Consider the following 18286-nt stretch of genomic DNA (forward strand, 5'->3'; position numbering starts at 1 on the left):
ACAGACGAACGAACAGACGGACGAACGAACGGACGCACAGACCAGAAAACATAATGCCCCTCTACTATCGTAGGTGGGGCATACAAATTGTCTCTAACTATTTGTTGTGTGACTTTTCCGTTGATTTCCCTGGACTATTTCGTAGCCTATGCAATTACTTAAACACGATATCGGTAAAGTTTCAAATTAAATAACCTGGTACCTTAACTGTTCAGCAAACCAACTGACCTTTTCGGTGCCTTCTGTGAACTGGTTGAAATAAAGTTTATAACCGGAAGGATGAAGTGATCTCGCTTCTTTTGCTGATGGTAAATCACTGTCTACATACGTACCTTTAACTGAAAAGACACGGACATGCATTAACAAGATAAAAATTAAGGTGGTACCCAACACTTTCACTAAAATTAATTTGGCTAGTTTAATTTTTATAAAATTTTGTCAAAGTAAATTTAACAAAAATATAAAAAATTTTAAAAAATTGAACCAACCGTTTTGTCAGAAAAATTACACTGGTTATATAGCAGTTTGACAAACACCAATTTTGATCATTGAGAAGCTTAATATTCCTTTTACAACACAACGTAATTGCAACGTTTAGCTGACTTTACAGAGTTATCTCCCTGTAGTGTTAGGTACCACCTTAATACAGCTTTTCCTCATTAATATTTGAAGGCTTTGTAAATGTCATGGTTTTTTTTAGTTTCATTCATATTGAAGTAAAACTCTGATTGTTTTACGGGCGTACCAAACTTGTCAAATGTTTGGGACTCTTTAAACATTTTAAGTAAAGTTTCACTCGTTAAGCATGACATTTTATGTAATTAAATACGTCGAACGTTTAAGCTTTTTTCAACTGTTTAAAGCAATACTGTTAGATTACACTAATGTTAAATAACACAACAAATTTGACGAATAAACTTTGTATAAGGGAGTTGGTGCCTTAAGTTTCTTAATATATTCTTAGTTTTCCCGTTTGAATTGTTTTACATTGTCATTTCGGGGCTTTTTTAGAGCTGACTATGCATGCGGTATGGGCTTTGCTCATTGTTGAAGTCCGTACGGTGACCTATATTTGTTATTTTTTTTGTGTCATTTTGGTCTTTTGTGGAGAGTTGTCTCATTGGCAATCATACCTTATCTTCTTTTTTTATATTATCATAAATTGAATCTATGGATTATGTAAGAAAAGTATTATTAATCGTGTCGGTACCAAAGTACTGACATTATCCATACGATACTGAAATAACAGTGGCTTCGTAAAACTAATAGGATGGGTTATGATTGCCAATGTGAAAACTATTAACCAAATTTCAAATGAAGGTGTTGTTAGCAACTTTAGGCAACCGTACGCCATTCAACATTGAGAAAAATCCGTTATATTAAGTTTGGGGCTTACATGACCCTACAAAATTATGCTTCCGCTCTTTTCTTTCATATATCCCCCGTGAATACAGAGAGGAGCAGCATAAGCAAACCACTGATATTGTAATACTGTATATGGATAAGAGCAAGAACACATTGTAAAAGTAAATAGAAGATTAGGTCCTATTTTTTTTACTTTCAATACAATATTTATTAAAAGAATAAATAAACAAAACCACAAAACAAAAACCAGAATAAAACGTGCGCATATGTAATAGCAGAAACCACATATTAACAACATAGTATGAATTCTTTAGGGTGGGCGCACAGATTAATTCAGCTGTAATTACAGAGATCTTTTCTTTCTTCCAATCGCATTGATCTGTTTGACCTCTAGCTGACCAGCAAAAGGGTTTGACACAGAAGGTCAACTTTTGAATTTCATAAAATTTTGACATGTAAAATAACAATGGTTACTGTTCTCTAACAAATACAATACTGACGCAAACTGATAGCTGCTATTAAACAAACAGTTAACAAGTCGTTAAGAACAAAATCTTTTAAAGGCATAGAGTAACTAGATCAACTAAAGAGTCAATAACGTATCGTCGTGACCGGATGTTTTACCGAATCGAATGACAGCCTCTGGTAAAAAAAAAAGAAGAAGAAAAATACCATTGGTCGTGTTTTCAAAACTTACAATGACACCAGAAATGAAAATCGGAAATAGTATGTAACTTTGTCCTAACTATTCTAAAAGGTCGTGGTCTCCTGGAGTTAGATAGAGACCGTTCTGCTTTTTATGAGAAAAAAAAACACATTTTTTTGTGTGGCTCCATCTTCTTCCTTAGCGACAAAATGCAAAACGAATGTCTAGACTTTTGTGCTAACAGTATCATAAGCAAAAGCAATTGACTTGATTCTGCATTTCCTGAAACCTCGTATACAGTAATATTACAAATAGTCGATTTAATCACGTTCCTGGCTGAGTTACCAACGTGGTAAAATGTAAAAGGAACCGTTTAGACTATCGTGTGATACCAAAAAAGGTAATCGGTCGTAGTTAAATCAATATTGTCTTTCATATCAGTTGAATTTGATTGAGCATTCGATTATGCCTATGAAACCTCTGCACAATCGAACGTTTCTATTATTACACGAGACCTCCTGTAGATTACTTGACTGGCTCACATCCCTTTCTCAATGTGGTAGATTAACAAGGAAAGGTATGTACAACTATCGTGTTCTATTCCAGGCAATTTCATTTTTCGGGACCATTGGACAGCAAAATTACAAATACAAATGTAGGTGTCCAGACCACTTACCCATATGATATAACAGAAGAGATCTGACTGTTTCTCTGTCTGTTAAATCGTACCCGTACTTCTTGTCGTCGAATGTCAATAGAGCTTCTGTTGTAGGTATAAAGGCAGTTATATGACTCTGTTCAAAGAACAAGGACAAACCAGCGTCTTCTATCATGGTTGAAACCTACAAAATGGTGGAATTGAATATACAGTATCAATGATAATTAAAGCAAGGAAAATACGATATGAGTATATTTGATTTCCAACACGAAACAGACATATTGGGACCTTTTAGAGCTTACTAAACGGTATGGGTTTTGCACATAAGGCAGTCAGTAGACTTATAGTTGCTAACATCTATGTCATTCGGATTTTGTTCGTATAGTTTCCTCATTGGAAATCATACTACAAATTATTATTTTTTGGAATGATAGAGAATTGATTTACTAGCTATTTTGAAATCAAAAGGTCAACTTGAAAATCTTGATGCAGAGGATGATTATTTACATGTATTGTGTTTATCGCCCAGTGACAAACTAAATGCAAATTCGCCCAGTATGATTATGTACCGTAGTACAAGCTCGACACGTTAAGACGAATTTTCACAATGAGAACATGGCAGTCAACAAGGACATATTTAAAAAAAAAACCAAGCTGATCGGCTTTTGCACTTTAGAGAAAATACCGATTTAATAGTTTGACTCTGCCTCCTGTACTCGAGAGGAGAACGTTACCACGAGACCACCAAGGAAGTCCGAACAACCAAAGATGAAGCATACTGTGAAAGAAAATATCAATAAAACTTATATTTGTGCAGTAGGCGAGGCATAAATACGGGCCGCCCGCATATAACTTTACCAATTGAAAATAATGTACATTCTCTTGTACAAAATGTCAATATATGTACACCAATTCAATACAAACAAATACGTAGAAAAAAAGAAAGACATGCCGACACAAGTTTTACTACATATTTTTTCTCCGCTCTTTAAAAGAAAAACATCAACAGAGAAAAGAGTTGTGATTTTTCTCTTTGGTCGAATAGCGTGTCAAACGTATATTATGGTTTAATAATCCGCTCTGAATAACGCCCATCATCCAGATGTTATTTGATAACATGGTAATTTAGATATAGTTTGGTATTAATATGTCGATCTAAACATCGTATTTCAAATATGAATAGGTTAAAAGATTAAGTTATTGTCAATTTTAATCTATTTAGGTCTTACTCGTGCGTATCTTTATCTTTTTATTACATAAATCCTTTACATTTTGTAGTTTTGACCGTTATGACATGTATTTTAAAAATATCATTTTCTAGTGAGAAAAAGTCTTCTTTTACAAACCGTTCACGATCAAAAATAGTTTTAAAATCCGGCACTTTTTTTTTTATTTATTCTTTTCATAGTGAATAGCTCAAGAAAAACAAAATGTATATACAATAAATACAAGGGATATGACGTGAACGTCAATCATTCGGCAATCCTCGGTAAAATCCGCTACTCTCCGTTAGATGAGGGTACGGAATCGGCCGAGTTGAGACGAATGGAACGTCAATAATACATCAAATATACAGGAGAGACGACCACATAGACAAATACCAGCAGTAGAAAGATAATACGATGCACTCGTCGTATGCTCGGGGTTCGAATTTACAATAATATCAGTGTTGACAAGCTAGTAATATAGTAGTTGAACTACAAAGGCCACAAGACACCGAGGCCTAACAAAAATTAATACAACCATTTTGCAATAAAAGTTTTCGTTCACATTATGGTGCAAATACTTCTGTAGTCGTTAATGCATACTATATTCATTATTCTTTGTATACCACTTGATGTGTTTCGCTATTTAAGTTTACATGCAAGGTTATTCAACTTTACACGATAAGAGGTTTAAAATAGTGACACGTTTTATTGAGGGGCAATTTGATAGCAGACCTTTATTTACAACAGATCTACGCAACATAAAACGTAGTATGTTTTTTTTTTTTTCAGTTTAAATTGTAAATGTATCCCTAGAATCATGTTTAACCCCGCCACATTATTTATGTATGTGCCTGTCCCAAGTCAGGAGCCTGTAGTTCAGTGGTTGTCGTTTGTTTATGTGTTACATATTTGTTTTTCGTTCATTTTTTTCGACATAAATAAGGCCGTTAGTTTTCTCGTTTGAATTGTTTTACATTGTCTTATCGGGGCCTATTATAGCTGACTATGCGGTATGGGCTTTGCTCTTTGTTGAAGGCCGTACGGTGACCTATAGTTGTTAATGTTTGTGTCATTTTGGTCTTTTGTGGATAGTTGTCTCATTGGCAATCATACCACATCTTCTTTTTTATATTCACTCAAACACATAATTCCTCTGTAACAAGCAGTTTTGTACAAACGAATTTCAGTGTCAGATTTGCTTGTATGAGGGTCTGGATTGAGGGGGGTACCTTACCTCTTATCTTATTCTTCTTTAATTGCTTCGATTTTTTCGGTCTCTATCTTTCCTTAATTAATTTTCTTATTTTTCTATCCTTTTTTTCAAAGTACGATACCTTATCTTTTTTCGAAATAAAAATGATGCAACAGTGTGCTTGCTCAAAGGAAAGTCATACAATTTGTATATCATGTATACGCTTAAGTTTCATGGGACACTATTGAAAGACTTAAACTTTACACAGTTACACGACAGACAGAGACATACTGAGATCTTTCCATGATAAATAAACATGTCATGTAAACATAACGATGGACATAAACATCTAATTAAATCAATAAACCAATAATTGGAGACCAATACATCAATATGAAAGACAAATATCTACATTTGATGACGTTTTACACAATCTTACGACTTGTCTTTGATAACTAATTAATACAAGTTTTGGACATGTACATTTGTACATGTTTACCTCTATCCATATGTTTAGTTTAATTTAGAACGAGAAACTTACAAAATTAATATTTATTCAAGCCAACTCAGAACGTATACAACTTACAAGTGAAGTCAGTCAGTCAAACCCAGAACGTGTGACTTACAAATATCGTCATATAGTCAAACTCAGAACGTGTGACTTACAGGTATACATGTAGTCATATAGTCAAACTCAGAACGTGTGACTTACAGGTATACATGTAGTCATATAGTCAAACTCAGAACGTGTGACTTACAGGTATACATGTAGTCATATAGTCAATCCCAGAACGTGTGACTTACAAATATAGTCATATAGTCAAACCTAGAACATGTGACTTACAAATGTTGGGACTGCCATAAATGATTCATTTCTACGTTTTTCAACGTTTATATCCTGCATGATTTCTGGCTTTTTTTGAATCGATTTTAACATCATTATGTCGGTTTCCCGTCATTAAAAAACTATTTGAAAATTTTAAATGCACGTAGCTAATAGAAAATACGAGCCACTATACTGGAGCTCTCATAACGGTCAGTCCAAATAAATCTATATTTTTCGTTTCGTGTCGCTATATTTTCATCAATACAACAGAACCCGATTGAGCTCCTATTCCATAGTGTCAGTAGACCCTCACTTTAAATTTTAGATCCTTTACTTGGTATGGTTAATTAACATAAACAAGTGTTCCGCCCCTTTTTCCGTGCCTGGTTACGTACATACATATTTCATATACATCACAATATTTCAAGAAAAAGAGTCATCCCCTGTTAAAGAGTGCTTTCAAAATCCATATTCTCGCCATAATAAAAAGACAATTACATCAACATACAGTAAGCCTGCATTCTGTACTTGTACATGTTGTATATACTGTTGTTATACGAATTAGCTAATTTTCATTTTAACTTTAGCCCTGTCAAGAAAGAATGTCAATTGTAATATTGTGTATTGTATTCTAATCTTTAGTATAGTAGAGGTAAACGTTCTACATGATGCAAAATATAATTAACTATTCATTAGTTTAAACAATTCTCATTTACTTTGTGCTATGTACACAAATGATATGAAACGCAAGGCTAAAAAGATTGGAATTTTAAAGTTTAAGTCATGAATACGGGTTCTTCTGCAATACATGTTATATGTACATAGGTTGCCAATAAATGAGCGAGACCTTCATTTTTATAGTTATTTTCTATAGATTACAACAAAATTAACTAAATTAGTTTTCTCGTTTGAATTGTTTTACATTGTCTTATCGGTGCCTTTTATAGCTGACTATGCGGTATGGGCTTTGCTCATTGTTGAAGGCCGTACGGTGACCTATAGTTGTTAATGTCTGTGTCATTTTGGTCTTTTGTGGATAGTTGTCTCATTGGCAATCATACCACATCTTCTTTTTTATATAAAATATAAAGAATAGAAATGTGTGGTAAGATCGCCACTGAGGCATCTATCCACCAGAGACCAAATAACATAGAAGTTAACAACTATAGGTCACCGTACGGCCTTCGACAATGAGTAAACCACATATCGTAAGTAAACCCGAATAATTCAGTCCTTATATTCCGCTAAATTCTACGATTACTTCAAGTAAAAACTAGCAAGTAGGATAGATCGATAACATGTAGGGACTGAATTATACAGGTTGACCGCAAAGTATATCTTTGAAACAGATGTAATACATAAAAAGCCAAGAGTTCACAAGTTCTACTAATTGATTCGATTAAGCCCTAACATCGGACGCACATTAATTTATATTTTCCCATGCTATATGACCAACGTGCTTCCCATATGATGTTTTTTGGAGATTCATAATTGATTATTAATATCGAAAATCGGACGGACATTATATTCTCCCATGCTATATTACCAACATATTACCCATATGATGTTTTATGGAGATTCTCAATTGATTATTAATCTCGAAAATCGGACGGACATTCTATTTTCCCATGTTTTTCCCATATGATGTTTTATGGAGATTTTTCACAAATTTTCCCATGGTCATTACCTGACAGATGGCCAAACTTACCTGTCGTAATCTATTAGTTCCCGATATCAGTTCAACAATTGTTTTAGACTTCGTGTATAAATTGTCAAGCAATACTCCATTGAAATTTAACAAAATTCCTAAAAGTGCATACTCCACAAAGATCCTCATTTTATTTATAATAGCTGAATAAACACTTTTTTCTAATTATAAGTAATGTAATCCTACACGAGATTGTTTATTTTCAATTATTCACATTTTACGGAGGTGGTTTTCCCTAGAGAATTGAGGAAATAATACTCCTTTCATGGACACTTTCGATGTGCAATGGACCATGACAAATTCAAATAGGTCAAGTTAATAATTTATCAGTTCGTGTGTTAATTGTCGTCTTTTCCCATTCACAAAAGTCATCGATTTTTGGAACATGTGTTTTATGAATGGAAGATTTATTCCCAGTGGCATACAACTTAATTTTCACAACACTCCAAAACACATAAATAGTTTACCCCATATATATATTTCATATACACGAACAAAAATACTTCGATTCATCTATTTATTGCCGTCGACAGATATGCACTCTCAATAGTTTGTTTACTATTGATTTCGGTGAATATGAATAGTATTTGTTTAAAACGTTTATTTACCACTGAAAATCCTCAAAACAATATATATTCCTCTATCTTTTCCTGAATTCCTTTAAACAAACACACATAATAGTACTTTATGAGTGTAGAAATAGTTCATTTTCTTATTTATTGCAGGTGTCAAAAAATAACTTTTACGACCGAATTTGTACTATTTACTTAATAAATAGCTGACGTTTTTACCTTCCGTGTATGCTTCAGTTAGCATGTAAGTATAAAGATGCGATTGCACATAATCTATAGATATATTGTTTCTTGTTCAACAAAGCTCACACTAGTAGCTGTAATAGTATACAATCTACTAATCATTGTCCTTTTTACTTATATAGATTGTTCACAGTGACGAATGAGGAATGTGAGGTTGTCAACAATAGACTTAGTTAATAAATTGTCTCGATAAAATCTCAGATAAATATAGAACTTGAAACGTATTTTTGTATTGTATAGTGTTACGACTAAAAGGGCCGGATATTGGATTTTGATAGACACTTAAAATAATTCACATAATACATAATTGTTCATCGGATTTGCGTTTGTTCTTTTCGTGTCTTTCAAGAAGAAAAAAATCACGAATTGTGTTTAATTTTAAATCGATCGGAAATCAGCTCTCCCTTTAATAATCCGATTGAATATCATTAAACATACTCATTTCTAAATTACGATCTCCTTTCGAAAAGAAGTATATTTGATAGAAAATTTATTATTCTAGTTTCAAGACACAAAAATGTCGATATTATTTATTTAGATGCAATAATCCCGATTTAGTACGTCTCGTCTGCTGCACTATAAACACATCTGCCTGTAAACCAAAATAGAATCACCTTTCCCGCTCACTTTCCCGCCAACACAGAATTCGTTGTCAATTTCATTAATAAATTTCATCACCTAATCACTTTGATGCCGCATGTTTCAAAATGTCATATTTATCCGAACATGTGCAGAATTTGCATACAGACGGCCAAGTAGTTGAAGCGATATATCGTTATTAATCCAACATAAAAATATAAAAAATATTTGGCGGTTGCGGTACAAATGAGAAATCACTTATGAGTGATCTTCGTTATACACTTAATTAAGATCTTGTTTTTACATACATTATGAGAAGATCATCTAATTTACAGCATTCTGTTAACAATTACGAGAAATGCACATTTTCAATTATCGCATCGCCAAAACAAATACACGAGGTATGTTTCTGTTTAAGTTTTCGTATTCCAAAGTTTACGTCACAAGACAATGCATTCCTGATAATAACAATACTGTTCGTTAAACAAATGCATGAATATTTCTATTTTAATTTCCTCTAAGATTTTGATGCTCCACTTTTAGATAATACAACAATGATAATATAAACTTCCTGTTACGATATTTCAAGCCAAGCTTTCGAAGTTCTATGCAAAGTAATAAATGTCTAAAAGTTGTATATACTTCCAAATAACCGATGTTTTAACAGCCGGTTTGGAGCAATGCTGACCTTTGAAATCTATCAAGTAATTGTCTTGTACAACTATGCGTGGTTAGATATTTCTATCAATTTAACGTCTCCACTTCACGATGTTATATTAACATATTACAGCATCGGCGACATGTTTCTACACATTGGGAATAGCGGGAAAAAATATAAAACAGATCTGTCATAGTGTAGGCAGACTTCTATAAAATTGATCACAATAATCCGAATTATTGGAGGCGGTTGGACAATAATGCATAACTGTTTTATGTCCTACACAGAAGTCCTATAACATACGGTATAGTGTACATGTATGTGGTTTGAGTTGATTGCAAATCCCGTGACAGACTTTTAATAGCTGAAAATAGATAACGTCTATCGTCCTCAGAGAAATTGTTCAGAAAGCCAATAACTTTCTTACAAAAAATAAATCCAACTATGTATATTAGTATTGCAGATGCGTTTAAAATATAAAGTTATTTATACAAAGTGGTATTCCAAATAGTCCGAATCATAGATGTAATACCCATAATGAAAGCAATTCTTCCTTCAGGAAAATGTGATTTCTTAAATAATCACGTAATTATAAAGATTCTTCTTTTCAGAATGATATTCAGCTATAATGAATAGAAAGTTTGTTCAAATCACTAGTAGTCTTCTATCAAATCGATCTATAAATCTTTTCACACAGATATCAAATCAAAACTTCTTATAAAACTTCCAAGGTCAATTTTAAAGTGCGTCAAGTTTCAAAAACAATATATTAAATCAAATCTTCTATAAAGTCCAAGGTGCCGGATGCGATCAATAGTCTTGTGTGTCAATCAAGGTTTTAATATAAAATATTCAAATATTCAATCAAAATTTCTTAAACGTCCAAGGTATAGTCATTATACATGTAAATTCGATCAATAGTCTTGTGTGTCAAGTCTTCCGAAATAAAATATTGATCCAACGTTATCACCCCTTGTCAATAGTGACTTTACCTCGGTCAATTTGTTTTACGGTAATCGATCGTAAAACGTTATTTAATAGCCACTTAAACGGGAAATATTGATGATATAAGCTGACGAGCGCAAAGTTCGAACTCGTCCATCATTTGGCAGTCATGCAAAGACGGGTTTTCTTCAGAAGTTGTTTGCGATCATTTGTGTGTGCATGTGTTTGAGTGATAATCGGTTGTGTGCACATATTTTGAGGACTGTACATGTGTAATTTCAGTTAGATACATGTAACCCGAATTTAAATAAGAAAGGACTTTTCAAATCAATTGTTTCAGATTCACGGTTCAGTTCGAACACCCCGTCCACTTTTTTCAAAAGAAAACAACTTGATTTAAGAATAATTGCTAATCTAATATGGTTACCGGAACTAAATAAAAAGAAACTTCAACAATGAAAGTCCTATTTGAAACGAACATACATGATGTGTAAACCTTTAATATCAGCCCATTGCAATGCCGCCTGTATGATAAAAGATATTAATTAACATTAACATTTAATTATTTATCTTATAGGCATGTTGAAAAATTTGATTCATTCTATATATCATGATTATCATTCAGGTTTATTGTGTGAATGTTCAATACAAACCAATATCTTTAATCTCCGAGTAATTAAAGGGGACACAGTGGTATTAGTGTCTCGTCAACCATATAAATATTATTTCAAATCAAAGCTCATCGCGTTAGTAGTTTCAAAACAGCTGTCGGAAGGCTTTTATCGCTATCAATATTGAAGAACCTTTAAAGTATTTAAGACCTTTTGTGTAAATATTTGTACAAATTCTTTTCGGTTTATTGTTAGATTCTTATTACTTTGAAATCTCGTACTACCACATAAGAAACCGAGGAAGCGATGCCGGTCTATGAGTTTATTGTTTGTTCGTTCTTGCATGTATTATCAATTAAGTTTCTAGTTTTACTTTTATTGATTGCTACTTGCTGTAAGGAGAAGTTTATTTCCTCAGTCTGGTTTTTACAAATGCAGTTGTCTTATTGGCAATTTTACCAACTATTTTGTTTAAAAGCATACAACAAACATTCCTAAACTTCTATAACAGCAAATACCACTTAGAAATACATCAGACTCAGATCTCGCTTTCTTTCAAAATCTGTTATTAAAATGTTTTGATTTATTAATATACTTATGTTGATATGTTAAACGTTCTTGTCCTTAGTTAGCCCTATAACCTGTTTAGAATAGTGTCGATTAACGGTACATGTACATGTAGATATGACGTGTCTTAATATATATTCAAAACGGTTAAACACATATCTCCGATTTGTTTTGATTAGCCTATCTTTTTAGATAAATAAGAAATATCTTATATAAATTATAGATGAATAAACTTAAAACATGCAAGTATATTTTGCAAAGTGTAAAGTCCATTCATACATGTACATGTACATGTAAAAAATGTACCTCTCTGACTGATATGAACTATTTCATTATATCATGATATGTCGTATAGGATTTTAAATGGATTGCATAACTTTTTTCGATTTTATAGGCAAACTAATCTATTATGTAAGATTACTCTTTCTTGTTTCTTTCACTTTCATAAAAACACAGATAAAGTTAAACCTCTTATCAAATACACGTATCTTACATTACTTACAAGATCTATTATCAGGTATTTACTACTATTTTCTCTCTCTCGTAATGTTATGACATAAACTATGACACATTCCAACGAAGATTAAACACATTGTGTATTAAATGGATATAAATGTTTTACAATTTCTAGCGTTTTCAATTTTATATTTATAATTATGTAAAAACAAGACACAACTTAGGCCATAGTTATTATATTTTTAGTTTTACGAAATTTTTTGACAAAACCAATGGGTAGGAGGACGAAAAAAAAAAAAAAAAAAACTGCTGCTGCTGATTGTTTTTTTTAATACCAACCGTCAATATCAAAAACAAATTTTTTTATTTCACCAGGAGATTTTCTACTAGTGTAACAACTATTTTTTTTTCTTGACAAGGTTTGAATTGAAAATCAATGTGCAACAACTTACTAAATCACCAAGAGCATAAATTTAGATTCTTTCATGCAGTTATGAACTAAAATTTATTTTTTTTTGCATGAAAAACACTGGGTCGGAGGAGAAAAAAAAATAAAAATCAACATTTTTAATTTTATTTTTTTTCCTATTTGGCAAAAATTAGGGTAGGAGGGTTCGTAAAACTAAAAATAAAAAAACTACGGCCTTATAGAGAAAAAAAATCGGAGAGAGTAATATAAGTGGAAAGAAACTGATTCAATGTTAATTTCCATGCAGCAACAATCATTAAGCAACAAAGAACATTACCATTGAATTATAAACTGAATATTAAATTTATCCCACGACTGTTTAAAAGTAGAACGCTGAAATATTTAAAAAATAAAATAAAGAACCTGTACTAGTATTTTAACAAAATTAATAGGTATTTAACGGCCTACTAATAGGTACATGTATTGGAGGAAGACGTTTTACTAGTACAGTGGTAAAACCTAAAGAGATAGAGGACTGCAGTGGCGGATCCAGAAAATGTCATAATTGGAGACACACCGACTACATAAGAGGGGGCCCGCTTCAGTCTTGCTTCCTACTTTAATATTTCCTACCGAAAGGAGGGACCGGTGCCCACTGGTCCCCTCTAAATAAACCTCTGAGGAGGGGAGTTATCATTTTATTCTTAATAAAAGTACAAATAAGCATGTATATAAATTATGCTTTGTTTAGATCGAGATACCTTTTCTTTTGGAATATGTAATTTGCCTTTCTCTTTGTTTCTTTCAAGGGAGGTCATAAACAAATTCGCATAGAAAATGTGTAAAAGATCCATGTATGAACAGGTGACGTCGAACAACACGATTGTCCGAAATATGTTGGATAATTCGGAACACATGTTGGCCAATAAAGGACAATACAACCCTCTTTAATCCTTGGTGAAGTGTTCAATCTACTTAAGTCATTTGAAACGCATAACGCAATACTTATTTCAACCATTCTAATACAGATAAAGAAAATAATGTGCCCTTCAGACAGTTAACAAATGCAACTTTATAAGCCTTTTCACAAATTCCCATCAGTCATACGTACGATTGTCAATTTGAAAAAAGTAATCAATGAAAGAAAAAAGCATCTTGTTTACCACGGCTTAAAAAGAAAAGATTTCCAGGGTTATGAATTTAAATTGATTTTTGTCTTTCAATCCGTCGTATACGTACATGTATGTATGTCTAGAAGAAGGCAGATGATTATAAACCGATTAATAAAATGCCATTGATATCAACAAGGCCAATGATTCTAATTCACTTAAGGACATATTCCTCCCCCAAGGGAGTAATTTATACGGGAGATTTAGATTCAGTCTAATTGAATCTTACAAACCAAGTTGCCATTATTTGTTATATACAAGTCATAATGTCTATACCAGATGCATTAATATTCTTAAGACGATAACTTTCCATGTAACGTCTCCGATAGGAACACTTAATAGAAAAATAACATATAGTTGCGAGACAATTTATTGATGATCGAAAGAGATCGTTTGTTTAAACATGTTTGTTAAAGGGTAGGGAGTAAAGAGATGACAAACATGTTGAACCCCGCCACATTTTTGTTTGCCTTTCTCATTACCCCCCCCCCCCCCCTCCATAAAACTGTCATTTTATGGAATTACACCTGCTGTCAGAAATCCTGATTCCGCCCCGGATTTAAAGCTTTCTATAAGGTTTTGGTTTTTCTCATTTGATTCAGACAATATGAAGACCACCAGTTGTTAACATTTACGGTCTATAGTCTTTTGTTTGTACATTGTAGTTGTCTTAAAAAAGTTCAACTGAAAATAGGTCAACGTTTTGTACTTTTTATAATAGGTCAAACATACATAAACATTTACCCAGTTTCAATTACAAATATTGACCATTTAGATTACCCAAACAAAACAAATAACAGGAAACGAAAACTATAGACTTTTTTAATCCAGGGCTTGTTTATTATCACAAAACTTCACAAAAATAATTACCATATCCAAACAAAATAAACTAAGTGGACAACAGAAAGTGTCACAACCTTTCACTTCTTTTTGAAGAAATTCTAAAGTGTTTTAAATTGTTGTTGTTATATCGGAAATAAGACATTTATTCGAATTTTAAATTAAATTTACAACCTTTCCCAGTCAGCTTGACTCCTAGTTGAATTAATTGGTGGCGGATATAATCATTTAATGTTATTTTTTTCTGAGTCATTTTATTTTGTGGGTACGGTTAGGTACAATCATAAAAACAGATTTGTTGGGTACAAGCTACATGTACTTAAGAGAAAAGGCGCGACCGAATTTAACATGATGTATGATAGTACAAATGTTATATGTATGCATTCATTTAGGTTTTAGACAATCAAAGGAAAGTGTAGAGTTAATACTCAAAATTTCCAACCGTTCACAATCTTTTGATTTTGCACTCAAAATTTGCAACCGTTCACAATCTTTTGATTTTGCACTCAAAATTTGCAACCGTTCACAATCTTTTGATTTTGCACTCAAAATTTGCAACCGTTCACAATCTTTTGATTTTGCCATTTGTTTGGGACTGTCCGTTTTAAATTTTCCTCGGAGTTCAGTAGTTTTGTGATTTTGCTTTTAACATGTTTTGTCCGAAAGCAAATCAACCATTCGATAGAAGCATATATATGCGATTTTTTTTTTAATATAGCTGTCTTAACACTCTGCACGACATGCACATACTGATGAACAAATAAGGAAACATGGTATGATTTAAGAGACAACTATCCACCAAAGGTCAAAAGAAGTGGATTTATGCAATTATAGGCCACCGTTCGGCCTTCAACTATGAGAAATACCCATACCATGTAGTCGGTTCTAAACGCACCGACATTCACATACTTATTCACGTCTCAATGATTCCATACCCGCAGCCAGGGGGGTTCGGACGAACCCCCCCCCCCCCCTTGAAATTAAATAAGCACTGTTAAAGTCAACGTTTTCTTCAAATTGTGACTGTTAAAGTCGAGTTCATGAGTCCAACGAACCCCCTTGGAAATTCCTGGCTACGGGCCTGGATTCCGTATTGTTTTTTACCTTTAAGTGCATTTTTAAAAAAATAAATCAGTCCAATATAAAGACTAGATGATATGAAAATTATTCAACGTTATTTGAATACATTAAAATCTCCTTTCTTTATTTCAATAGCCATCTCGTGCATGCAAAGACTCTTTGTGTTATTGTTTATCGCACAGCTCGAAGGTTGAATCAAAACTATATTATCAGCATAATTATATAACTATAAAAGGTTGAATATATTTTAAAAGGTTGAATATATTTTGAATACCATGAGAAATCCAGAAACTGCACAAATTCGGGATTAGAATAATTCAGGTTGTTATAAGATGAAAGCATTCCCTGAGAAAAAAAGAAAGATATAGTTTTACCAAAACAGGAGATTGGAAATCTTCACTTTAGTACAATATAATTTTTTGATTAGGGAGCTACCATTTGATTTTTATGGGGGGCTAGGATGAAAAATTTTGTCCTGCATTTTTTTTTAGTTGTAATCTCTGTCCTGCCTTTTTATTTTTCACTCTATTCGGTCCTGCCTTTTTTTATTAGTTTATCCTGACTTTTTTTACCTAAATTGTCATCCTGCCTTTTTTTTTTGCAAAGTGTCTCATCCTGCCTTTTTTTTACTCAAAACTCCTGTCCTGCCTATTTTTTTCAAATTTCATCCTAGCCCCCCTCATAAAAATCAAATGGTAGCTCCCTTACATCAGATACGAATAGTACCTAGAAATTGACAGTTACAATCACCTATAGCTAATGACAAACAAAAATAAGTAGATGTTGCTCAATAACAAGGAGACAATTCTTCACAAGAGACGCAAAAGTTTGTTTCCATGAAATATTTGAAAATCATAACACGTATCCAGTTTCTGTATAGTTAACTACCGCTGTTTAAATGTCTACTTTTAATAACGTCAATCACCTTTTGGCTGCAAGACTTTCAGCATTCTACAATTCATGCTAACAGTATAAAAATCTCTTCTATTAATATTATTGATTTCAAAGGGCTTAGCTTTTTATGTTCAGTAACTGTTAAGCAATAAACCACCCAAATATAAAAAAACAAAAAAACAAAAGGAGGTGAAATTAAACTCTTTTCAAAAGAACTCACCTTTCGGAATCTATTGTCATCCATTATGACGTCATACAACGTAAAATTACGGACGTATCCATTCACAATTCCGACAAATATTAAGCACAGTATTAACATCATCCTGAATATTCTAGTTCCCAAAGCCTTGAAGAATATACTGTATGAATTAAGTTATTTTTTCTGTCACAGTGGTTGCATTAAAGATCCATCCAACCGGTTCGTTTTAATTGAAGTGTGTTAAATGGTTCATATAGATTCTTCACTGATGTACTTAGAACTTATTAGTTAGAGTTTAATGCAGCAGTTTTGTTATAATTTATAACTCGCTTCAATGAATCCTCTAAAAAGTTTCATTAAATTCGATTTTTTTATCATAAAAATTCTGATTAAACGCTGAAAGTTATCAATACGGAAGCTGCCGATAAAAACTAAATCCTTGTTAAAATCACGATTCCATACTTTTTACTTTATGCACATAATAAATATCCCAAATTAAGATTGCTTTAATTCTGCAGAAACTTCTATATTCCAGCTTGTAGAATGATCTGAAACTCTAAATAAAGTATGTCTTTTTGAAACGATACTTTTGCATTAAAACTCACTCGGCATTGTCCATGATGTTGACCGTTATATCAATAATGGACATAAGAACATACCGCCTACTTATTGAAATATATCTCCTTTATTGAAATAGAAATTTCCTTTTGAAGAATACACAAAACGAATTTATTCGTCATTCGCTTGACGCATACTGTTCTTCCTTCCTATAAATGAACACTCAAATATCACATGTAGTTATAAAGTAACTTGGATAATAACACTCCAATGATCCTTATGTTTGAATTATATGGTAGCTCTGAGCATGTATAACCGCAAAAGTTCAAGGAAAACAAATAGCAAAACAAACTATACTACATGTTTTATGAAAGGTATAATGTCAAAACACCCTTGAAACTTGTTAAATATAACAAAACCTACCCGAATGAGTAATTCTAGCGAAAGTAATTAGATGAAAATGATCCAGTGTCAATGTTTACATATTTAGCTTAGTGGAAACTTCAATGCCTTTAAATGTAATACGAACTCTGAATGTACATCCCTGAGGCACCCCAAGGGATAGTTTGTAAATAAAAGGTAACGTAATTATTTAATTATGTAATTATCTAGAATCTAATTGCAGATGAATGTACGTAACTAACCGGTACATGTTTGTTTAAATTTTATATCTGATTGTACTTTTGAAATTTATGGTAATGTATTTTCCGTTTACACGACAATTGCCTCTTAAGATCTCTTTTTTCATTGAATTTGTAGACTTTATTTAAAAATTGAATTAAACTCCTTTTAGTTCACGTTTCAGTAAATTTTGTTTTCATCAAAATCATCGTCGTAATAAATTCAACACCGTATAAGTGTATTTTAAAGAGGTTTCATAGGGATTTAGATTTGAAATGATAT

The 18286-nt window shown here is 32.5% G+C and overlaps 1 protein-coding gene across 2 annotated transcripts in view; it reads right to left on the reverse strand.

Moving 5' to 3' along the window:
* LOC143052166 (uncharacterized) overlaps positions 1 to 17807 on the reverse strand; it is a 37895-nt gene extending 20088 nt beyond the window's left edge. The window contains exons 1-3 of one of the 2 annotated variants that reach the window (XM_076225124.1): positions 16847 to 17807; positions 2688 to 2853; positions 229 to 338 (exon numbers count right to left, since the gene is read on the reverse strand). In XM_076225124.1, the coding sequence (XP_076081239.1) occupies positions 229 to 338; positions 2688 to 2853; positions 16847 to 16948 (378 nt within the window). In that variant the 5' untranslated portion in view covers positions 16949 to 17807. Of the gene's footprint in view, positions 1 to 228; positions 339 to 2687; positions 2854 to 7603; positions 10169 to 16846 lie in introns of those variants that run through there. The other variant, XM_076225123.1, reaches the window with a different exon arrangement.
* Between the last annotated feature and the right edge of the window lie 479 nt (positions 17808 to 18286).

Source organism: Mytilus galloprovincialis, chromosome 11 (assembly GCF_965363235.1).
Source record: "Mytilus galloprovincialis chromosome 11, xbMytGall1.hap1.1, whole genome shotgun sequence".
Classification (NCBI taxonomy): Eukaryota; Metazoa; Mollusca; class Bivalvia; order Mytilida; family Mytilidae; genus Mytilus; species Mytilus galloprovincialis.